Source organism: Miniopterus schreibersii (assembly GCF_964146895.1).
Source record: "Miniopterus schreibersii genome assembly, chromosome: 10".
NCBI classification, from domain to species: domain Eukaryota; kingdom Metazoa; phylum Chordata; class Mammalia; order Chiroptera; family Miniopteridae; genus Miniopterus; species Miniopterus schreibersii.
Genome location: NC_138110.1, coordinates 14,603,248 through 14,627,657, shown reverse-complemented (window position 1 = coordinate 14,627,657; position 24,410 = coordinate 14,603,248). Strand labels below are relative to the sequence as shown.

The window sequence follows — 24,410 nt, the reverse complement described above, 5'->3', positions numbered from 1 at the left end:
TTACATTTAATGGTGGTAGTTTTCTTCTGAATGTTATCTTGAATCAAATCAGGCAAACGTCTGCCCGTACTTTTGCTTCTAAACTGTAATATGCGTGTGTGCACGTGTGAGTAGCCACGCATCTGTGTGACAGGGTTGAAGAAAGTGTTGTGGAACACAGTTCGGTCTGGTTGGAATAATAACTGTTCTGGAGTTTATGATTCTTTTTTATTTCAATTTTTACTTGAATCTCAAGCGTAAAAAGAAGATTCCTCCCACACAAAGCTGCTAATTGTCCACACACCATGTGCCTCCTGCATAAGTTACTGGGGAGGGTGTCACATCAGTGCCTTTGTCCCAGTCCCCTCTGCAGGGAGAGAGGCATAGACTGAGCTGGACGGAAATGAGTAACTGTGATCAATTTCTTGGCTGCTAGACACCAACATATTTTTTGACAGACTGATGCCTACAAAGAAAAATGAGTCCGTACTAACGAATCAAAAACATTTTTGTCCCTTTGTATAAATTGAAAATTTGACCCTGAAAGCCACCATGGCTTTGAAATGCCCTAAAATGTTTTCTTTGGGTGGGTAGACTCCTTTTAACCAGAGAGTGACAGCTTTTACAGATATCATTAGATTATTTCATCAGTAAATAGATAAGCACTCTCCTCTCAGGGATGAATTGGTATTCGGGTAACGGAGGTTTTAAGAAAGACTTTGGTGTTACAAGATTTTATGAGTCTCATAGTTAACTCTTCTCAGTTTTTCTCAAGGTGGCATCCCAAGTAAATCTCAAATTTGTAATTTATTCTCGAAATGTGATTAAAAGGTCCGCTTAGGATCTGCCACATGTCCCACAAACGAGTTCCTAAAGGAAAGGGTGAGAATGTGTTATTGTTTGGGTAAGATTTTTACACAGCAAAAATAAAAGACATAAGAATTGGGGTTTTTATTTTGAATATAGGCGGCCAGGCCTACGTGACTGTTCAGAGACAGTACATGTTGGGTAAGAGGTCAGATCTTGGCTGTACTCCTTCCCAACCCGACCTTGGATAAGTTCCTTAGCCTGTCTTTGCTCTAGTCTGCTCGTCTGCGGCATGGTTGTTAGGATTAAGGGAGATCAGTTATGAGAAGCTCTTAGAATGTGCTGGGCAGAGAGTGAGTGCCCCATATATACTAATTGTTGTTGTTGATTTGCAGCTTAAAATGAGTTTGTCATGCAAACATTTAAGAGGGTTACTAACCCCAGCGTGCCTACAAGTTTTTATTGCACTCTGTACCCTTGAGAAATGTCTTCAGGTTTAGCAGTACCTTCCTTCTCATGATCCTAAGGCACCTGATGATCCTCTCCAGGTTCTTACCATACGAAAGGTAGTGCTTGTCCTCACTGCCACCTCTCAGTGTTGTTTCTGTCCCCACTTTGCAGGTGAGGACGCTGAGGCTCAGAGAGATTAACTTTACCAAGTCACCGTCTCAACAGGTGCAGGGCCCGAATAGAACTAAAGTCCGGTGACAGAGCCACACTTTCTCAGCACCGCCTTTCACAGGTGTTTGGTCCTCAGAGCCATCCAGGAATGAGAAGAAAGGAATTCATTCGGTAGAAGTCGTGCTTGTAGGTTTTTTTGGACACAGTCGTCAAAACAGTACCATTCCATTCAGCATAGTATGATTAAATTCCAATAGGCTCCGTGCTCTGCTCGGTGCAGGAGGCCCCACAGTGGTTAAGTGTGTGGTAGGGTGGCAAGGTCTGCACTGTGTGTAGCTCTCTCTGCTTTGCTGGGTTTTTCTTTGTCTCTAAATTGAAAGTAGGTGCCTATTGCTTGACTTACAGGTTATTACAGAAAATTTTAAGTTACTGTATTGTCTAAAATTGACACTAAGGTTCAGAGAAACTAAAAAAGTAATCTCTTGCCCGGCCGGGTGAGGCTCGGCGGTTGAGCATCGACCTAGGATCCAGGCGATCAGGGTTCGATTTCCGGTCAGGGCACATGCCCGGGTTGCGGGCTAGCCAATCAATGACTCTCTCATCATTGGTGTTTCTATCTCTCTCTCTCCCTCTCCTTTCCTCTCTCTGAAATCAATAAAGATATATATATTTTTTAAAAAAGTAATCTCTTAAGTTCTGAGAATTGTACCCATATAAAGAACTATATAAAGAATTACTGAATCTTACCCCCCATATTTTATATGGAGATAGTAGGACACAGAAGGTTTATAAGTGGTTCTCCTTGGGTTCCATGTGAGATGGGGCCCCAGTTCACTCCTTCTGTGGGCTTTCCTTTGAACTATTGGGGGAAAGATCAAATGAGAAAATAGATACAAGAATGACAGTTTACAACTCATTTCAGTGTTTAACTATACCCGTTTGTTTACCTGAGAGTATTTGAACTCCTGGGCCATTACTATAGACTGACACCCACCCCCATGTTCCAGTAATGAATATTTATTTAGCTCATGAATATGGTCCTTAGAAGTTTAATTTTAATGAAATCAGATGCTTTGCTTAAGTGAGAAGGTTAGGAATTAGGTGGGAATGTAATTATATCTTCACGTGCCCTTTTTCTATAGACCTCTCTACAGTTTAGGGCTGGGAACACTAGACCAGCTCACAAGGACAGTCTCCAGTTTGACTCTTTTCTGGAGCAGTACACTGTAGAATGACCATAATTTAATTTACTTCTCAGGCCTCTCCTTTATTTGGTGTCTTGTGCTAGCTTTGTACACACTCTTTTCACAGTTCCAATAGTAATGAACTGGATTGTGTACGGTTCTCCCTTTGAAACACTCAGAGAGGTTAGCGAGCTTGCTCAGAGTCAGAGTCAGAGCTTGCTCCGCCAGGGTCCCTGCGGTTTGGGGCTGCCTGCGCTTTCCAGGGTGCCATCTGCAAATCAGAAGATAAAACACGGTGAGTATCCCAGAACCTTAGCTTTACTTACAGATTTTTGTGAGAACGTTGTAATTCTTACATTAAAATCAGCTGTGGGGTTGAATGCAGAATTCTCACTCATGTTTAGGATGGCCAGAACTTCGCCCTGTCCCCAAACCCTGCTGTCAGAGCCGTTGTCCCCATGCCTTGCCGTTCCTTGCAAGTGACATATGGAGGTGCCCACTGATGTGCAGTTGGAGGGGTCACAGTGTGATAATGTTCATGAGTAAGAACTCATCACGTTCCCTTGTGGCCCCAGCCAGTGGTATGGAATGTAATCGAGTCCCCGGTTAGTGCCGCTTCACATCCCAGTTACTTCATAGATCCCACTGGCTTTCGTAGCCTAGTCTAAGGATCATTACTATTTATGATACAATTTTCTTCAGGATTATAGGTTTAATGTTCCGAGCTACTAGCATAGCCATCAGTGAACCCTTAATGTATAACTTCTTTGTAAGTTGACAAATAGCCTCACACAGATCATCTTTAAGGAAAAGAAACAAAAACAGAAGAAAAAGAGGCCCTTTCTAAGCTTAGACCCAGTTTCTCAGGCTTCCTGAATCTTCCATCTTGGTCCTTAACAATACGTTTCATTTTCATGCATTTATTTTTTAAGGTACAATTAACTTTATAATAGTAGTTCATTCTGTCTTAAAGCTCTTGATATGTTTGGGCCTCACGGGATAGAACAGAGTTTCTCAAACTGTACGTGCTGAACTCTTGGCAATACAAGGAAGGTTTCTGATTGGAGACCAGACTGATTGATGATTGAACCACTGACTTTCTGAAAGTAGCTGTTTGCTTTCCAGTTGACCAGTATGGGTAGGGACCCCATTACACTTGGAATTTAAAATACTCGCTAGCCCTGGCTGGTGTGGCTCAGTGGTTGAGCACCATCCAGTGCACCAAGAGGTCGCCGGTTGAATTCCCAGTCAGGGCACATGCCACAGTTGTGGCTGGATCCCCGGTAGGGGGTGTGCAGGAGGCAGCCAATTGATGACTCTCTCATTGATGTTTCTCTCTCTCTTCCTCTCCTTTCCTCTCTGTATAAAAACATTAAAAATTTTTTTTTAATATTCAGTAATAAGAGTAGCGTCATAGCAATCCACAGTAACTTGCACAAGCCTTCCACGTGCACTGACATTTGAGGTGTGTAACGGTTTATGAACTAGGAGGTACAGGTGGTCTTAAAGATGGCAGAAATATGCGTCCGCTTCTTGCGCAGCATATGGGCTCGAGTGGTAGTCCCCAGTGATTCTTCGAAAAAGTCACAACTTTGTTCTCCCAGGTTTACCTTGTGATTTGAGGCATCAGTAAAGACTTAAATTTGGTGCCTAGTCTGCTAGTGCTGCCTGTCTTCATTAGTTTGATTGTTCAAGACTTGATGTGACAGTGACGGGGCTGTTGGGGGCCTTGTTCCACTCTGTGGTTTTTGCCTAAAGTACGCTCACATTCTGTTTCCCATGTTTCCGGGTCTCCCTGGATTTGACGCCAGCCCCACCGTATGGCCCCAGTGAGAGCCCTTTCTATACAGCACGGTTCCTTGTTCTAGAAACGGTTTTGGCGCAGAGCTTCAGTTCCTTCCTGTGATTGTGTAGCTTTTACTGTTGATTTTGAACACAACTCAGTCAGGCAAGGAGCTCAGCCTTCAGCCTCAGCTTCTCAGGGATTTCCCTGGCAGCCCCTAGTCAGCTCTGTCACACTCAGTCTTAGTCATTAGTTGGGATATCATTGGGTGCCTGTAGCTTTGCTTGCGGACCTCTCATTTTTAAATAATATTCTGGTTGGGGGCAGGAGTAGAAGGAAGCCAGCCGGATGATAACAACATGATAGACTTCTTAAAATAAGCGATGGAGCCGCCCCATCCTGATGCAGAGATTAGTTCCTAAGAAATAACAGTGTTGTAGAAACAAATGTAAGTGTTGGGGTGAGACACTGGTTCAGATCCCAGCTTCGCCACTTTCTAGTTATAGAAATGAAGCTCCTCTTCCTTCTTCCCTGGGGCTTCAATGAGGGAAATTGCAGACTCTTGCAGAACTGGCCGGGGATGACCTGAGCACCAGACAGGGTGTAGGGCAGGGAAGTGGAATCGGACAGTGGTTTTCAACTGGAGGCAATTTTGCCCCATCCATGCTCCTCCCCCTCCCCCGGCAGGCGTTTGGCAATGTTTGGAGACATATTTGGTTGTCACAGCTCGGGGACAGGAGTTGCTGTTGCATGTCATGAGTAAAAGCCAGAGGTGCTTCTAAAAACCCTACCGAGCGTAGACTAGAATGCTCCTCAATTTTCTAGCCTAAAATGCCTTTGGTGCTGAGGTGGAGAAACCCTAGGTTAGGAATAACACTTACTGAATCTAATTGTCCCATTTAATATCCAATGACTGTGGAAGATAAAGTTGTTTTTATCCCCATTTTACAGATGAGAAGGCTGACCTTTGGTGGTGATTGACAAGCTTGCCTTTGGTTATTCAGCGACTTCTGGATAAGACATGAGATTTTAAACGAGGCGTATATGCATCCAAAACCTCCTCCCTTTTTACTGCCCCAGTAGGCGGTGAGCTCCCCGTCACTATGACATTCAGAACCAGGCAGGGTGGCGAGCTGAGCCAAGCCAACCGCTTGAGAGGGATGGATAGAGATACGAGTCTCAGATGTTTGTTGCGCTGAATGACTTGGAGGTCCCTCCTAAGGATCACATTCTCTGATTCTATTTTGAAATGGGATTTGTTTTTTTAGCCCCAGTATTAGCTTGGCAGCCAGATAGCCCTTGGCCATGACCAGTGAAATCCCTGTGCTTTGTCTGTGCACCTGTGAGCCTTATTTCTATTAATATCCGGGCCCTATCAGGCCAGAGGGCTAGGGTTCCAAACGGGGGCAGCCAAAAATGCACCCCCTCCCCCGTCCCATCCACATTCCCAGGCGGTTATTTTTACCAACATGTGTAAATGGGTTCAGCTAGTCCTCCCTGGGGAGGACAGTAGAGGCACAAATGAGGGGAGCTGGCAGCAAAGTCCCTCATACTTTTTTCCCTTCCTCATACCGCTTTGTTGCAGGATGTCGAAGGAGGTGAACCAACCCCACCCCTCCGCCCATCTCTAGGCAAAATGAAGCTGAAATGAGCAAACACTCAACAAACACGGGCTGGGCAAAACCCTGGACCCTAGGACCCCTGCCCAGTGAACCCCTGATCTGCTGTCCAGACAGCCCCAGCCCTGGGGACAGGAGTGGAGTGGAGTGGGGTGGGGACAATCAAGCCTGAGTATAGTCTACATTTGAGGACTTCATACTTTTAAGGGGTTGCAGTGTAATATCAGTTTGGCCATCAGTTTAACAGGGAATCCCAGTTTCTCTTTCATGAACGCGGAGAAGCGGGAGGTTTGCTCAGTGTTGTCAGCCCGGCAGCAGAAAAGCATAAGCTGGGGAGCTTTTAAAGCACACCTGTGTGTGGGCCCCTCTGCCAGAATGTCATCGTCCCAGGTGAGGCCTGGGGACCAGTGTTCTCAGAATTTCCCGGGAGATTCTCACGTTCACCAGGCCTGAGAGCCCCTGGTTACCTCCCCACTTCAGCCCTGCTCTTTCTGCTCAGAAAGACTTAGGTACCTGTTGATATCGTTACGTTACAAAGAGACTAGAAGGAGGAGTTGGCTTCGTTTCTCGGTGTCTCCTTCGTAGGCTTTTGGGACGGAGGAGGCCCGCACTCTGGTCTTAAATTCACACCTGCTAGAATCTTAAATTAACGTTGAGTCTCTCCTCATCCTTCAAATTCTTTAAGATACATGTAATCATTTGCTTAATTTTTCACAAAGCTTTCCTCTCCAGACTCTCTTTCTCACCCATTGTATAGAGAGGGGAGTTTAGGAGGAAACTCTAAATACTTCATGAGTTTTAATAACAACCTAGCTAATGGCCTGAGTTTCTGAGAGATCGGATGCTTTAAACCGTAGTCTCCAAATGTTTCTGCTTACCTTACTGAATCTTGTAAGGAGCTTTGAAGAACTCTTTCTCACACATTTTTTGTCAGCATCCATAATTTATCAGTAACTCAATAAGTTATTAGTGCAGTACTTGCAAAAGATGTAACTTCTAGTGTCCTGAGTATTACATGTGTGCCTTCAATATATTTCATAGCGTAGCCAGTACTTTGGATTTTTTCCATCTTGGGATTGTATATATGGCTCATTTTATGGAAAATATCGTCCATAAAACTGAATTAGCAAAAGCAGTCCTTATTGTTAAAAATATCCATTGTCGGGCTCATTTCCTGTCACTAAAAATTCTGACTTCATTTTTTAAATTGAATAAACATGAAAATTAGTTGGGCGGATGATAAATAGGCAAGACGTCGTCATTCCGGGGCCTCCTGTAGGCAAAGTGAGAGGGTGGCTTTTCCGCGTTCCCTTGCTCTCTTTGCTCCCTCCGGACCTAGGCGTTTCCAAACCATCCTTCCTTTTGGGCTCCAGAGGTTTTTTATATCCAGCAAACTGCACACGGTGAGAGTCAGGCAGGGTGAGAAGCGTACATTTTTGGGGAACGCAGGAAAAGATGGTCATCATTTAGGAAAGGAGAGGCAGCAAAAGACAGACATGGTTCTCAGGCAGCTCGGGATTAGGAAAGAGGACAGGTGGAAGGACCTAGAAAGTTATTTCTTTACAACTGCCCACGCCCACCGCCCCCAGAAAGTCTCCTATATTGCCAGGGGTGTGCCTCCTTCACGCTGAAGAGCTCTAAGCTCTGCTTAAAGAGTTATTGGAGGCGGGAGGCAGTTAGTTAAAAGAATCAGAATTGCTCAGCTCCATTTCTTTTCTCCAATTCTATGCATTTCATTTTGGAATTAAAATATAAAGAGGAGGACTCATAATGACATGGAGCCCATGATGTACTTGGGTTCACTTTCTCCCGCTGGCTGTATCCTACCTTGGCGCTGCAGTGCTTACTAAAGGTGTCATGAATTATTTCAGGCTAATGGGTCTCTTCTTTGGTTGTGAAGTTCAGAAAGTACAGCATCTAGAAGTATCTTTGCTCTCTTTTTTTCATTTATCCATTGAATTTGTTATTTTAAAATTGCTTGCAGAAAATTTAATTTTAAAACTTCCCCAGGGAAGAAATCAGATGCTGAGCCGGAGAAAATTACCTCGAAATCTTGAGAAATTAAAACAGTTGTATGATAAAGTCAGAAGCCCAGAATTAAACAAAATCGTGTCATTAAATGGACCCAGTGACACACCTTCCTTTTGAATTGACTGTGAAATTCAGCCTCAGCTCAGCTGGCTTCATAATAAGCAGAATGTACGTGATTGTTTTCCTTATATTTAGCAGATGGCATTCATTAAAAATGTTAGTTTATTCAGCAAAGAAATTCTGCATTCCTTTCACCAGGAATGACAGTAACTGCCAAGGTTTATCTACATTGGCATTTTTTGCGAAGATAAATTAGCCCCATGAGAAACTGTCAGTGTCATTTGTGTGGGCGTTTCTGTGCAGCTGACAGCCTTGAAGTAGATTCAAGAGGGGACTGTGTTGCCAGGCCAGGCCGCGGACCCCCCAGGGTGACAGGCTGTGGTCTCTTCTTTCCTCTGGAAGACACACAATTGTGGATTCCATTCAGATCTCTTAGGCCTGGGTCACCAAGCACGTCTGGGCTAAAGGGGCAGGACTTCTCTTTACAAACAGGAAAATAAAGGAGATGAGTGTCGGGGTGACACACAGTGGGGCTAATGATACTCTCCCCTGCAGGCAGCCCCACTGCCCGGATGGGACAGCAGCGCCCTGCTGCTCCTTTCCCTTTCTGTGGCCTTTTTCTCCACCATCTCCTGAGTCTGCTTTATGTCACTATCAAGTCAGCGACATTGGTGTCCTTGTCGCTGCTTTACTAAGTGATACCGGCTCCCGGGCATTCCTGATGGGCACTGTGTTGAGGACTTCGAACACGTAATCTTACTTATTCCCTCACCACACAGTGAACACACGTCCTGCTGACAAGGAGTCCGGGCGCAGAACACGTCTGAACGGACCCTGTGCCTTGCGTTTCCCACGTGGTCCAACCCTCACGGGGCCACATCCGCACAACTTACTGCTCCCCTGAGCGCTCTGTCACCTCCGGGGTCTCTCCTCCAATCAGTTCTCCCTCCAACAAGACCTTTCTCAAGTGCAGCCCTTGCCAGTTGTTTGCTCCTGAGCATCCTTTTATATCTTCTCTTCCCCTGGGATGCATCCTCCCACCTAAGCAGGCCACCTGGGGCCCTGGACCTGGCCGCCTCATTTCCTCCCGCCCCCTGCCTTCCCCACGTGGCCTGGTCTCCACCTTCAGGACCACAAAGCTTTAGCATAATTTTCCTGCATACCATTCCTTCTCGCCCCCATCCATCCTCTTCACTAACTCCTAGTTTGTGACCCTGCTGAAAGGTCATCCTTCACAAAGTCATCCCTGTCCTTGACCCTTGGCACAATGAGTCGCTCCTTCCTGGTATTGCTTCAGCATTCTGTTCATGCCTCTGCTGTGTGGCACCTCCCGTGTGGTATGGTGACCGTCTTATCTAGAGCTGCAGGGACACTGGCCACCTGCGGCTCCTGAGCACCTGAAATGTGGGCGGTCCACACTGAGGCATTACTGTAAGCGAGAAATATACACTGGACTGCAAAGACTTGGTGTGAAAAGAAGAATGTAAAACATTTAGTGACAATCTATATTATTGATTACATCTTGAAAGGATAGTACTTTGGCTAGATTTTACCTGTTTATTTTTCCTTTTTAAATGTGACTTAGGAGTTTTCAAATCCTAAATGTGGCTCGCATTATATTTCTGTTGCACAGGACTGTCTAGCTTCTCTCCCTAGGCAATAAGGGCACCTGGTCTCTGTACCTGTAGGGTCTGGCACAGGGGAGCACAGTCTATCTCTGGGTGACCCCCTGCCTGCAGGAGCCAGTAAGCGCCATAGTGCTGCTCACTTTCTCTGTCTGGTTCCCAAAGTTCTTTTCCCAGTGTTTGTACCCCTGGAGTTTATTGGATCTTAAGTTCAGATTATCAAGTGCTCCTTTTGCAAAAAGCTAAAATTTCTGCAGCCTGCAGTTGACCCCTGGCCTGGAATATGTGTGTATTTAGAACAGGCAGAGGACTGAGTGTTCTTCAGCCACCTCCGCCCACCAGCAGGCGGAGGGAACATCAAGCACATCTCAGCCCCGATGTGACCGCTGGGTACCTGGAGCACCTGGGACTCCCTTTGAGCCTGCAAAGCAGTGGCTACTTGCAGCCCAGTTTGTCCTGGTCTAGTTATGCTACTGGGTGAAAGCCAGACTGCTGTGGCAGGGCTGCTCCAGTCTTTGCCGGCACAAAGGTTCTTTGCTTCGTCCACCCCCTTCAGTTTTGTCTTCTGAATTTCTTACAAAGTGTCTCTTAAAATAGATGGGCTTCATGATCACACACTCAGCCTTGGCTCAGTTCTGCATGCCTTCCAGCGCGGTTTTACGGGAGCCCATAGCACTCCTGTGAGCTTGCCCTGACATCAGGTTGACATGGAGGTCTTGTTTGTTGTTATAAATAAGAGCCAGTGTCTCCAGGACACATCCTAATCTGTTAGTGAAGGGGAGGTTTTGTTCCTCACCTTGAAAAACTAAACAGCAGAGGGGCTGGCAGAGGTAGAGCTGTGTGTGTTGATGAATAGGTATCTGAGTTTTGTTTGATGTTTGTGTCCTGGGGCTTCCCAGGTGAATTGGGGTAAGAGTATGTGCATTTATAGGATTTCATCGTTGCATCTTTTTTTTTTTTTTTACTTTTAGTAGAATGCCACCTGACTATTTGATTGTGGTAACATCGACAACATACAATTTTGAAACAGTTCACCTTGAATGCCAGAGGCACCAGGTGGTGCGGCATTGGATTGCGCAACGCCAGGTTCGCATGGGAGGCCAGGCTCACTCCGTTTCTTCCTGAGCCTCAGCAGTTCAGCTGTCCGAGCGACAGTAGCTGACGTGGATGACAAGTGGAAGGAGGAACAAGAATAGTCTTCCTTTTGAGCGTGAGGACAGAGCTGATTCATGCTTTAGTGAGGAAGGAGACAGGGCCTGAACGTGCGTCTTGACCTCCAGGTGCCTCTCCAGACAATAAGCCGTTGACGAGTCACTGTGCTCATAACATTTTGTCTGAAAGCTTCTGTACAGTTTCTCAAGCTATTGATTACTTAGGTAATTCTGAGAGCATGTGTCCGATCACCCTAAAAATAGAGCCTGTTTCCCTCGCCTAGCTGGTCCTGGTGCCCGAATGTGGAGCCACACACATCAAAGGAAGCAGCACCCAGGGAGTTGCATTCAGTGGTATCATGGGAAACCCAAGGTTGTTTTTCTGGCTTAGCCTTAAAGGTCGTGACGTTTCCCTCGATTTGTAAGATAACAAACATCTCATCATACTCTAGCTTTACTCGTAAATTCTTTCTCTGTAGCGTATGTTTTTATTCCTCCAACTCCTGTCCCATTTGTCTTGAGGAATTCTAAATATCATTTTCTTGGAAGTCACTACTTAATGCTTACTGGGATAAAACCCCAGGCAGTTGGTAGTACTGGCCGGTTTTCATTTGCTGTAGTGAGTGGCTTTTAAACTTTTGATGGTGTCACACAAAAAGAAATTGATTTTATAGCACAACTTAATACACACATTCGTATATGTGTGTAACTGAAGTAAGTTTCTCAAGACAATACTTGCTTAGTATCTCATGTGAGGCACTGATTTTTAAAAATATATATATTGATTTCAGAGAGAGGAAGAGAGAGAGAGAGAGAGAGAAACGTCAATGGTGAGAGAGTCATTGATCGGCTGCCTCCCGCATGCCCCTCACTGGGGATTGAGCCCGCAACCCAGGCATGTGCCCTGACCGGGAATCAAACCACAATCTCCTGGATCATAGGTCGATGCTCAACCGCTGAGCCACACCTGCCAGGCGGCGCTAATATTTTCTATTCCATTATATTTAATTTTTTTAAATGCTTCGTGCGAACTGCTAGTGGGGTTGCAACTCACAGTTGAAACACCACCTTAATAAAAGCTCCAGTATTACATGCAGGTCATTGTACCTTGCAAGAGGTGCCAGTTCTGTTCAATACACCTTTTCCTAACAAGCCTTTCTGGCCCCCCCTTTCCCTGCGAGGACCACTCCCTGCTTCTAATGCTTTCTCCCTGAGTGGCCCCCCCACCCTGTGCTCTCTTTTTTACCTCCCACGTGAAATGCATGGTCCTCGCCTCGTTTGCCCGTGACCTCTGTGGTCATCAGTGTGCAGTGAGAGTCAGATCACATCCTTCAAGTACAGTCCTGACCTAAAGATTGAGAAAGTCTTCGCTCTCTTTCTGATGTGTTCTTTGCGAAATTGAGGTCTCACTCCTTTGTGAGGACAGCTGAGCCTGGCGTCCACTCAGTGCCGGCAGCTCGGGCCCAGCGTGCGCGCAGGAAGCCTTGGGAAATGCCCCAGAGCCATAACAGGGTTCGCTGGCGCTGTCAGAACAGTCCCAGCATTTTTCCAGCGGCATTACACATGGGACCTCCATGACTGTGACACACACTTGTCTCCTTATTTAAAAGGGAGTCGTTATTTTAAAAGCAGAGAAGGGCAGACCTGAATATAGTTCATCACTGTGTAGAGAGCAAGCTCTAAAAGAGACAGTGTTTGGTATACTAATTTCACTTTTCCTGTAGTGGAGTACAGATTTTTCTTTTACCTTCTCCGACACGTTTCAGGGGCTCTATTTTGTGTTTTCATGACATTGGAAGTGTATTTGATGGCTTGACAGGAGGGAACATTTATAATTGGTACTAACCTGTACATTTTCAGCTTCTAGAATAGAGTGACAGGTAATTGAGGTTGAAATTGATAGCCTTTACCACTTTAGAATAAGCACAAGAAATGCAAGTATTGACTGTAGGGGTTGAAACTAATTGGGTTTTTGTAATCGCTTATAGTTAACATGAAGCTTGATGGAAATAATTTTGTGAAGGAAATTATTAAAAATTGATTTGCTGTAATGTATTTTTCTAACATTGGTGTAAAATGTCATTCTGTGGCATGGCGACCGAGGGATATTGTGATGGCCTCAAATGTCTCTGCAGGGCCCACAGGTGGGGTTCCACCCTGGCAGCACACTGTTCCTGTTGTTACTGTTGCACTCAGGTGTCCTTCAGGCACACCTGCTTCTCATCTCAGCCTAAAGGTCACTGGTAGGCTCTCTGATCCCCTACTGCGCTCTTTTGTGGTGTTGAAGATATGTTTTAAAATTTGTATAGTGTCATTAACCTAAGTATTTTACAGTACCTAAATCTCTCAGTTTTGGCAACAGTGGGATGTTTTGAAACCTAGGTCTCACCACCATGTTCCACTGCCTGATGAGACCCTTGTTTAAGACCAGTCCTTTGACCATCTGCTGTACTAGACATGATCCCTTTATTTCAGTCATCCTTGATGTCACCCAGAAACAAGGGCCTTGTGTTTACTTTAATGGTGGGGTTGCTCCACCTTTGGCTGTTTTAGAAATTGTTCTGTCATGTACTAGAAGACTTGCCAAGGTACAAGTGAAGCTGCCTCGGGGATGCAGTATACTCTTTCATTGGAGGGAAGGAGCGGAGTTTGAACAGGAGGCAGTGTTAACAATAACATAACAAATGGGCATTTTCACAGGACTCTTCCCAACTCCCTTCCCAAGTCTCATAAAACTGTGCTCTCATCCACGACTGTTGAGAGCCACCATTCCAGTGAGAAGCCCGAAGCTGGTGGGCAGCCTTGCTTTCCTACCTGGTACAGAGCGAGATATGGGACAGAAGGTTACTTAGTTAAGGGCTCAGACTCGAACCAGCCTACTTAGATAGGAACCTGGAGCAGGCCACAGGCCTCCCTGGTCCCTAGCTCCCCACCTGTAAAGTCTGCTTATTAATAGGCCTATGTCCTCTGGTCGCTGTGAGGGTTGGGTGTGGCCCTGGCAAAGTGCCTGCTTCATTGCTGTAGTCCTTTGTGGCAGGTGCTTCTTCTGGCGTCTGAGCAAAGCTGAACTCAGTGGATCAGTCTAGAACTCTAACATCTTCCCCAAAAAACCACATGGGTGTGCAGCTGTCATGTGAATTTTTGTTACAGTGCACTGACCTTAACGATGGATGAGGAGCCTTTTAATGGTATCAGGTTATGAATGGAGCTTCTAGTAAGGTGGTCTGCTTCTGATGGTTGCATCCCGTATCCAAGCCTCAGCACCAGCACCAGTAGCATGAGGGGGAAGGGGACAAGTGGCAATTAATTAGGTAGACATGCAATTTATGGTCAGTAGTCAACACACTTGTTTTTTATTTTTTCATTTTTTCATGAGTTAACTGATTTTTATACTAGCTTTGTAATTATAACTAAATTGGCCAAATTGGGGCTGAAAATGCTCCCTAACTCCTTGGACAGCAAAGCTGTCTCCCTTTTCTGAGCCTCCTGCTGACTGCTTCCTTTGTTAAGATATACAGCATTTTTTGGCACCTTGTAGCCTTGTGTTAGGTGAGGTATCTCCATGGTGGGTTGTAGCAAATGTAGCTGAGAAAACAGATGAGAATCTCATCATGAGGACTGGGCTCATCTCATGCTTCCTGCACATCCAACCAGCGGTAACTTCAATTTTTCATTATCCTTCATGCATCATTTAGAGGAGACAGATAGCTTTCTAGTTAATTACACTTTTTTAATAACCTAAAAGGAAATCCTAAGCCTGGAGCAAATCATGTCACTAAATCGCCTCCCTATTTATCTGCTGATGCTTTTTAAATGCAAGAAGAGACGTTTTCCAAGTACGTTTGAGAAGTAGTTTCTGTAAATGATGAAACTTCAGGGTAAACTAGTACAGAGTGCAGATAAGAACCCGATTCGGAGTTAGGAGGTCTGGATTCGCTCTTGAGCTTTTCCTCAAGGTGGCTGTGGGACAGTTCTGACGACATCTAAAGAACTGGCCAGATTTTAGGCATTTTTGAGTGTGGTAGGTGCCACTGCCTGTTTTTATAGGAGGGTCACCAAAGTCCTTGTGTCTGGTTTGCACCTCAGGTCATATAACCTCAGAGGGTATGACACAAACCCTCTAACAGCAGGACACAGTGCAGACATGACCCATTAGACACCCTGTGGTCCAAGCCATGACCTCTGAACTGAGTTAAGACTTTCCAGGTCACACCGCAATCTGAAGAGGCCCCTGTGAGGGCTTCTCTGAATTTTGTCTAGGTCAATTTTAAGTCCGATCTGTGTTATATAGTAGATGGAAAGAGAAAGAAGCATGGTGTGTCCAAAATTTAACCAGTAACCAATCCATGAACTTGGATTCTGAAGCAGTGTACATACTAGATTGAAAGTTTGAGGCCATTTTTTATAAGTAATGCACAAGATTTATTAATAACTAGACTCTATACTCTTTCCCTAGACTCAGCTCTCAGGGAGCTCTTTAGTTTGTAGCACTTGATCAATAAATAGAGGTGGGGCAAAAGTAGACTTACAGTTGTGAGTACGCGAAACAGAGTTTATGCTTGCATTATGCATTAGTTATCCTATTATTATGCATTTGAACAGTTGTAAACCTACTTTTGCCCCACCCTATATTTGTTAAAATGTTCCCAACCTTTCTTTACGCTCTTCTCTTTAGATTGGTCCAGCCATGCCCCCAAACCTTCTGTCATCGTCAGTGTCCCTTCCTTGACAGTCATGCTCCTCGGGTCTCTTGGGCAGTGCATGCCTGACAAAGTCTCAGGTAGCTAAAGGTCAGGTGTATCAGGCCTGGGGCTCACCTGTCTCCAAGGTGACAGCTGTCTGCGCCTCATCTGGGCCCTCTGCCTTGACCCATCCTCATGGCACTCTAGTGTCAGGCCTTGGACCTTTGTCTCTATTTGTAAAGAAACATTTTTTAAGAATGCTGACACTGCAATTGGCAGGGACATTAACTCTTTGCTCTCTTCTCAACAGACACGAGACGACTTCCTGGGACAGGTGGACGTGCCCCTTAATCATCTCCCGGTAAGGATGGTTACGTGCTTTCTGTGTCTGTTGTGAGCAGTAACTTCTAATTGTTTGAGCTGGGTGTATTTTCAGGGGAATAGTTCCTCAACACAATGGACAAGGCTGAAATAAAGAGCCTCAGTTATTTTCTAGAAAGTGGTCCTTTCAAGGGGATAGGAAAGAATTGAGGGTTTTTTATTCTTCTTCAAGTATATGCCGGTCAGTGTCACCAGCATCTTGCTCTTCTGCTCTTTTGTCTTCCGTTGTCAAGTCAAGCAAAGCAGCTCCCTTCCTCTGTCAAACTCCTCCTTGTCACCGGAATGTCTCTGCTTTCAAATTCATCCTTTGGTTTTAATCAAACATGTGTTCCCTTTGTCTAGGATGGCACATGCTGTCTCTTGTGGGCTGCATCTCTACAAGCTTGTGCTGCCCAAATTTCGCTGTATGGCTTTCTGTCAGCACAGACAAAGATGCTGTTGGTTCTGAGTGAACCTGTCACTCAGCTTTAGAAATCGTAGTTAGCGTGTGTGGTATTGCTACCATTTCTCTCTGCTCAGAGGATCAGCCAAACACTTGGATCTATTGACTAATAACTGAGGTTAGAGGTGCTCCTGAGGCCCTATAAACAGACTGTTGGGATAGGACCCAGAGGCTGTGGTGGAAGGTAGATCCCGTTGTATTCCAGCTTTGCTTTTCCAGATTGTTCCACCCCTCCTCTTGCCCTTCGTTCCCTGGGCAACACAAAGTGATTCAAATAGCAGCCAGTAAGTCAAATATTTCTGCCTTTTTGCTATTTTTTTGTTTTGTTAATGCTTTATGTGAGCAAAAACCTTAAATACCTTATAAACTAAAATGACTTAGACTGTCTACTATAAGCCTACCGCTGTGTTGAAATGGTGACTGGTACCATAGATGAAATACCGAGAAAGACCGACTGCATCTTAACCAGGCAGCTTTGAAGATCCAGGATCTTGGGACAGAATGTGTTAGCAAGCAACTGATTGTTATTCACCCAGGGGAGCTGTTAAGGGGAAAATGTTTCAAGTGCATTCCCTTCCAAAAGATTGGATGCAACAGTGATATAGTTAAAATATTTTTGTTTCTACATAAAGACCTGAAGCTCCAAGGTGCGTGTGGAGGGCGCGTGTGTGTGCATGAGACCAGTTCTCTAAGCCAGCAGAAACCTGGTTTATTCCTTTAAAGTCATGTTAAAAGGATGAAGTGATCTCAACATTTGTGAAGAAACTCTTCACATATTTCTGCATCAGTAGGTCTTCTGTTTATGCTCTTCAGGTTGAAGGTGTGATGTCCTCATTTTTCAGACAGTATGAGTTGGTTGGCCAATCCTTTTTCATGGGTGTCCCCAACTACCCTTTGCCCTAACGTAAAAATCATATCTAGGTCAAGGCAAATTATGTACTAATATTCTCTAAGAGGTGGAAGTAAAATTTCTAAGCATCTTGCTCCAACAATGCCTTGTTTGAGCGATTGAGTGCAGATTGGTTTCCAAAGGTTGGGTGAGACCCCCGGAGAGGAGAAGATTATTCCTCTTTAGAGACCAAGTCAATAGAGGGAATAGTTGGGCTTCAGATTTGGGTGGAGGCAAGAGTGAGCTTTCAAAGAAGGCTGTGGTGCCAAGGCTCAGGGCTAGAATAGAAACCCGCCAGTTAAAGAGAGTAGAACCGTGAATGCCTCCAGAGGACTTTTACACGAGCTGACCCCGCTGAGTAATGGAGCCTCCCAATTGTGCATCTGCCGAAAGATCAGCAAAGATCAGCTTACTTCCAAGTGCCATGATCTCCGCACTTACAATTGACTGGCTCTAGGGAGCCAACTACAGTCTGGGAGGTGGACCACGAAGGAAGCAGAGAGGAAGGGTGAAGGTGCATTTTTATCCTGGAAGTGGTGGTAGACCCCACCGAGCATATTCTGAATGGACGTGGCCTTTGAGCCCAGGATTTGAGGTGTACTGTGTGTGTATGTGATCGTATTTGTAGGACACCCATGGAAAATGGCCCGTCATCATATTTTGTGTGATAACATAAGCGTGGGTGTGTAAAATGAATAGTTAGCTTTGGAATGTATTTTGCATAGTGGATAATGGATGCTCTTTTCTTGATGGCTGCATCACCACTGTCAAGGCAGATTATGTATGGCCTATGGATTTAATATTTGTCAAAATCATTCATTTTTAGATAAAAGAAATTAAGTAAGCTGTCTCATTAGTAATGAGAGAAAATAATAGAAAGCAGTAATATGGGTTAAAGTGGCCATCGCCAACCCACTCAGGCCTTCTTGAGGTTTAAGGACTCTGATTGGGTGTTTGATTATTAATTAATTATATACAGCCTCATTAGCTAACAGAGAATCTATTCCTTCTGCATATATTTGCTGATGGGCATGATTCTAACCTGAGAAAGGGTCCCTGAAGCAAGCCCCTCCCTCAGGTGGCTTCCAGTGCAGTAGCCACACATGGTAGCTGAGCATTTGAGATATGGCGAATGTGACCGAGGAACTGAATTTATCATTTTATTTCATTTTAATTTATTAAAATTTAAATTAACAAGCCACATATGGCAAACAGCTCCCATACTGGATAGCACATGTTAGGATCAGTCCAGAGTGGCTTGGGTCAGAAATGGATGGTTCTGGATTCCCTTTTCCTCAGATAATTCTGGCTGTTGGGGGCGGAGGGGGGACTGGGATTGGAGGGATTCCAAAATGTACTAGTTTTACTTAGTGATTTTTTATTTATCTTTTTCTTCCTACCTGAGGCTGTTTCTCTCTAGTTTTACATATCTAATGTACAAAGAATATTTAATAAGAAAAGGCCCTGAAACTTGGAATTATTTTTGAAATTAGTATTAGCAAAATAGTTATCTATGACTTTACGTTGACATACCTATGCACGTAATTATTATAAGGCATTGGAAACCAGAAATGAGGCTTTCTTTTGTTGCCCCAAGATACCGTGAACCTTTATTCCTTTTTTAAAAAAATTACCTGCCTTGATTTCGTCTAAGAAGTTGCCAGCATTTGAATGAAGCTCTTTTCTAAATCAGGAGCTCGATGGAGAAGATTCGAGGCAGTAAAACTGAACTTGGCGTAATCTCTCATGATTGTTAAAAAATTATTTTTAATAATTAAATATTCTATTTTGCGTTTTCTGAGTGTGTTTTTGGTAAAGAAACGTTTTAAACTTAGTAAGACGTTTGCTGCAGGACCTTCTCCCCTTGCTGGAGTCCTGCAGGTGTATTGGTGCAGTTCCAGTGGACATTGGTGTTTGCAGTGGAAAAACCTTGCTTTGAAATTCTTCGCTGTAAATTCCCACACCCCAAGCTGCTGACCAGGAAGACGAGAGGGTCAGAGGGGCCCCAGCATCTCAGGGGACCAGTTAGGAGCAGCCCCTTCCGTGGATGCTCAATGCGCTTTGGCATCTCAGATCTGGTGCGCATGGGTCCTCGGCTCACTGCCCAAGGCTGGGTCCCTGGGTTGATTCCGTGCCCTGCTGGGCCTTGTGGGCCATTGTGAGCCTAGGTTGGAACTCTGCCAGGTACACACGTGAAGGAGAGGTGGGCAGGGAGGGTGGTGTGAAGCCGGGTGCCCTCTGCATGTGAGAGAGTCACAGCGGCCAGAGGAGGCCGTGTCAGCTCTGTCATTGTACCCTAATAGGAAAGAGTAAGGAGTGATCATGAGAAAGAAAAGAAACTTGCCCTGGCAGGTGTGGTTCATTGGTTAGAGCGTGGGCCCCACACACCAAAGGGTCACGGGTTTGATTCCTGGTCAAGGGCACGTACTTGGGTTGCTGGTCCGTCTCCCCCCACCACCCCACCACCCTCTCTTGCTCTCTTCCACTCTCGGAAAAGCTATGGAAAAAATATCCTCAGGTAAGGAGTAAAAAAAGAAACTCCTTTTTTCCCCTTTGATCATGGATTCCTCTGTGCTGTATACTTATCAGATGCTTCCAGATGAAAGAGGGTAATTTTAGAATTGTGATCCACTTTCATTCTTGGCCCTCAGACTCAATTCTCCCATTTTTATGGCCACGTGTCTATGTAAATAACAAAGCCAGGACACGGGCCTAGGAGGTCTATCTCTTGATCTGTGTGGTGTTTGTCATTTAAACTATGTAGTTATGGATAGTCTCATTTTCCAGAGCTCCTCTGAGCCCTGTGGTTTTCTTGTTCACTCTTGGGCTCTCCACTGCTCCGAGATTGCTTATGCCTGCTGCTTACCCTGTTCATGCTGCTGATTTCCTCAGCTTGAACTACCCTTCCTCCCAATTCTCCACCTCTCAGGACTTTCCCACTCACCTGGGATGGGACCACACATCTGAAACCATTTTGAACCCCAGGCCAGAATCGATCTCTACTGCCTTAGCGAACAGTCCAGAGAAGCATGTCAGGTGAATTAATCAGCTACTCGCCCAGGTGCCTTCTTCGTGCCAGGCGGTGTTCTTGGCACCACGATACAGTGGTGAGCAAATCCAAGTCTCTGATCTGAGCTAACATTCTAGAAGCGATGGGTGATAAACTAGTAAATAAATAAATGAAGAAGATAATTTAAGATAGTGAAAAGGAGGGAGATAAGTCAGGATGTTCTTCCTAGAAGATGATAAGGGGAGCCTACTGGAAGCAATTTAAGCTGTGATATGTGAGGATATGACCCTGGATCTCAGACCCAGATGGCAAAGCGGAGGCAGCCGTGGCCTCTGGAGCCAGAGCTGTCCAGCAGGAGGACCAGCTCGGGCAGGATTGAATGCGATGTGCTCACAGGACAGAAGAGGCCAGTTCGAGTGAGGTGTGACCAGAGAGACTGGTTCACAGTGAGGTTATAGGTAATTACGAGCCAGATTCTCCTTGACCTTGTAGGCCATAGGGAAGAATTTCCATATTTTTATAAGCAAATTAAGAGGCTATCAGGAGTTTAAAGTGGGGAATGACAAACATGTTTCAAAAGTAAATGCATACACACATACCCCTCTGATACCAAAAAAATCATTGTGTTGTGGTTTGTCTCTCTTGCTATAGAAGTCAATATTCTACATTGTGCTTCATTAAGAGTCTGGGTTTTTGAGGTTTTACTACATATTGTGTTTAAAAATTAATGAAATAATAACATTTATTTTTCTAATTTCCAGCTTGCTTTGATCGACTGATTTGGCACAGTCTTTTGGTTTCTTTGAAAAATGGATACATGTTATAATTGCATTCATAGCTTCATGAAGCCACCTAGGATAGTCTCTGCGGAGATAACCTTCCAATGACTGTATCTTAGGCTGATGACATGATACTTTAATGTTAAAAATACAGTAAATTTGCCTTCACAGATTAGATGTGGCATAAATTTCCCTGTTAACTCCATCTTTAGTTTCTTGGATGACAGCCACAAGAAATCGCCAGGGACCACAGGTTCTCCGACGTTCATCAGTGTGTGGGATGAAGGCCTCCGCCCCGCAGTTAGAAATTTTACTTGGCGTGGACCACAATCGTTTTGTCATTTGTCTAAGGCTGGATTTGGCTCCTAAAAGCGGATGTTGATAGTGACATCTAGTGGACCTTGGGTGGATAAAGTTCCATGACCTATATAAAGTGTTTAATTAATTGTCAAGTACTGGTTGAGGAACCCACTCTGTCTCCGCCTTTCCCACGTTCTAAAACGAAAATGTACTCTCTATAATCCAGTTTGGGGCATCTAACAATTCAACCTTTTATGAGTGTTGAAACTTCCTTTTTCTTCCTGTAGACAGAAGACCCAACCATGGAGCGACCCTACACATTCAAGGACTTTCTCCTCAGACCTAGAAGGTGAGGCCCCGGGGGCGGGCGGCCTTTATGCCTTGGTAATTGGTTTGCTCTGAGGAAGATTCAGCATCTTTTCCTCTCTCATCTTTTTCAAAAGTCATCATAAATATGAACGATGTAGCCAAGTCATGTCCTTTATAACCAGTGTTCTTCTGTCACACAGTCATAAATCTCGAGTAAAGGGATTTTTGCGATTGAAAATGGCCTATATGCCGAAAAATGGGGGTCAAGATGAAGAAAGCAGTGAGCTGAGGGACGATTCGGAGGTAAGAGCTTCAGGCCTGGCTCTCTCTTCCTTGCCTGAGATCATATAAATATTTCACCTTAAGACTTTATTACTTAAGGGAATAAAAGTTTATAAAGTTTTAAGTATGAAAAAACTTAAAAGTCCCCATGAATCTGTCTTTGCTCATTTACCGGTGTGTTTGTTTTTAGTAAAAAAGATGAACTTTTCATCTTACGTTACTAATAATTGAAGAGGTTTCTCTTTATAAAACGTTAAACCTGTGTTTTATGAATAGCCCCCCCATGTGACATTCCCCTCACATATTTAGTTGTCTTCTTGCCTTGGACTTGCCACTCTTTGTAAATTCCTTTTAGCACTTGGAATTGCTTCAAAGCGGATCGAGGGCTTTAGAAAATCTTCCCCAGGCTTCTTACTCATTTGGCCCATAGGTGATAGCGCGCACTAGGAAAGCTTTATTCTAGAAATGCCATTTTGGAATGAGCTGTCTAGAGGAATTTTCTTTTTTCCCCCCCTATCCTAGCTGCCGTTTAACTTTCTAGTCACATAACTATACCGTGGGTCGCGAGGTTCCTTCTCAGCACCACCCTTAGACAGTGCTATTTTGTTCGATTCTCATCTTGTCCTGAAAATGTCCACTAAACAAGGCCTCTCTATGGCTCATTTACACATCTGCTTGCAGCTGTTGCATATATGTGATGTGTGACTATGTGGGCAAGTCACCCGAACCCCCTTTGGACCAAGAGGTCGGATTTCCAGGCCGTGTTTCATCTGTGAGGAGGAGTGAAGTGGGTGGTAGACAGTCACGAATGTTAAGATTTCACAAGCACATCAGATTTTTATCTCAAATCCAAGGAATTTTTTTACACTCTTCTAACCTTCCAACTGCAGTAACCCGTGAATTCACTTAATTTTCCAGTGACTTTACTAGGGGATGTTAGGGAGGACTACTTAATGCCTAAAATATGTGTTGCAAAAATGTAACTCTGGTCCCATGAGCCTGTTTCCGTGGCCCCAGCGAGTGGGGAGTGTCTCATTTAGAACCCCACAGCATCCAGACCTCCTCCGGCCCCCCTGATCACAAAGCCAGCTAGTGCCGCCCCCACCCCTCACCCCCACCCCCGGGAAGGATAGAGCCCCCGGCCTCCCAGTGACTCTGCTGTGATTTCTGTTAGGATACATCCCATACAGCCCATCTTCCCCAGCTCCCCTTTACCTTCGGGAGATGTTGAAAAGACAGCAGCTGTAACATGACCCATGTCAGTGCCATGGCTTTGTGTACAGCCCTGGAGGCCTTCAGGTCAAAATAACGAACGTGAAGCATGGAAGGAGTGGGATGTGACTTAGTAACACAGCAGACAGTGCATCCCGCCTCCCTGTGGCTCCTACTACAGTCATCTTAGAAGGCAGAATGGCCACAGTTAGTTGGCTGTTGCTCAAACTATTTTTAAAACTCCTCTAGAATTGGGGGTTTTTTGCCCCTTTGGGGGAATTTCTTCAGATGTGGAGCAAGGACACAGATGGCACTGTGACTCGTTTCCTTACCTCTGCAGAACCAAGCTCATGACCCTCCATGTGATCTTCTTCCACAGCACGGGTGGGAGGTTGTGGACTCGAATGACTCGGCTTCTCAGCACCAGGAGGAGCTTCCTCCGCCACCTCTGCCCCCTGGCTGGGAAGAAAAAGTGGACAACTTGGGTCGCACTTACTATGTCAACCACAACAACCGGACCACTCAGTGGCACCGACCAAGCTTGATGTGAGTACTGTGCGGGGGTCAGGAACACAGCTCCCCGTCTGCAGGGAGGGCCGGACGTGGCAGCTCTTTGGGACGTGGCTGGGAAGTACGTGTCATATCTGTAAAAGCATGTGGCCCAGTGGGACCACAGGGCTGCCCTCCGTGGAGTTCGCACGTGGCAGCCTGTTGGAATTTGCGGGTAATAAGGAAGCGCTTGCCTTTGATCATGTTTAGCTGTTTTGTGAACTAGTTGATTTTGTCTGTGTTCTTTGTATAGATTTGTGAAACACAAAGCAGAGGTTACGTTTCGTGGATCTGTCTTTTGTTTGGTGATTATATCATTTCCCCCTTTTTCAGCTTCCTCTGCTCACTGACTCAGAATGGAAAACAGCAAGCAAATTGGCTTTGCCATTTCCCCTTTTCCTTAAGATTTTGGGGTTTTAGTGCCTTTAATTATTTGATTTGGAAAACCCTCTCAAAATTTTTTGTTTTCCCTTTTGGGGGAATTTATATATCACCCCGTTGCTATAATTAGGAACGCATGGGAGGGTTGCAAACTCAGAATTAGTAATTACTATTTCTAATTCCTCCCCAGCCTCAGGGATGCGGTGCAGTGATTACTGTTTTGTTTACTTGGCAATTTTTGGTTTGATGATAGCAAGTAAACACTAGTTAAACCTCAGCTACTATAAAAAAGGATACAAAGTAGCTCATTTTCAAATCACAGTATACAAGACCT

General features: G+C 44.9%; 1 protein-coding gene across 12 annotated transcripts in view; it reads left to right on the top strand.

Moving 5' to 3' along the window:
* NEDD4L (NEDD4 like E3 ubiquitin protein ligase) overlaps positions 1-24,410 on the top strand; it is a 311,310-nt gene that overhangs the window by 221,595 nt on the left and 65,305 nt on the right. For all 12 annotated transcript variants that reach the window (XM_081149158.1, XM_081149157.1, XM_081149150.1 and 9 more), the window contains 4 exons: positions 15,853-15,903; positions 21,631-21,692; positions 21,853-21,955; positions 23,526-23,692. In XM_081149158.1, the coding sequence (XP_081005284.1) occupies positions 15,853-15,903; positions 21,631-21,692; positions 21,853-21,955; positions 23,526-23,692 (383 nt within the window). The remainder of the gene's footprint in view (positions 1-15,852; positions 15,904-21,630; positions 21,693-21,852; positions 21,956-23,525; positions 23,693-24,410) is intronic.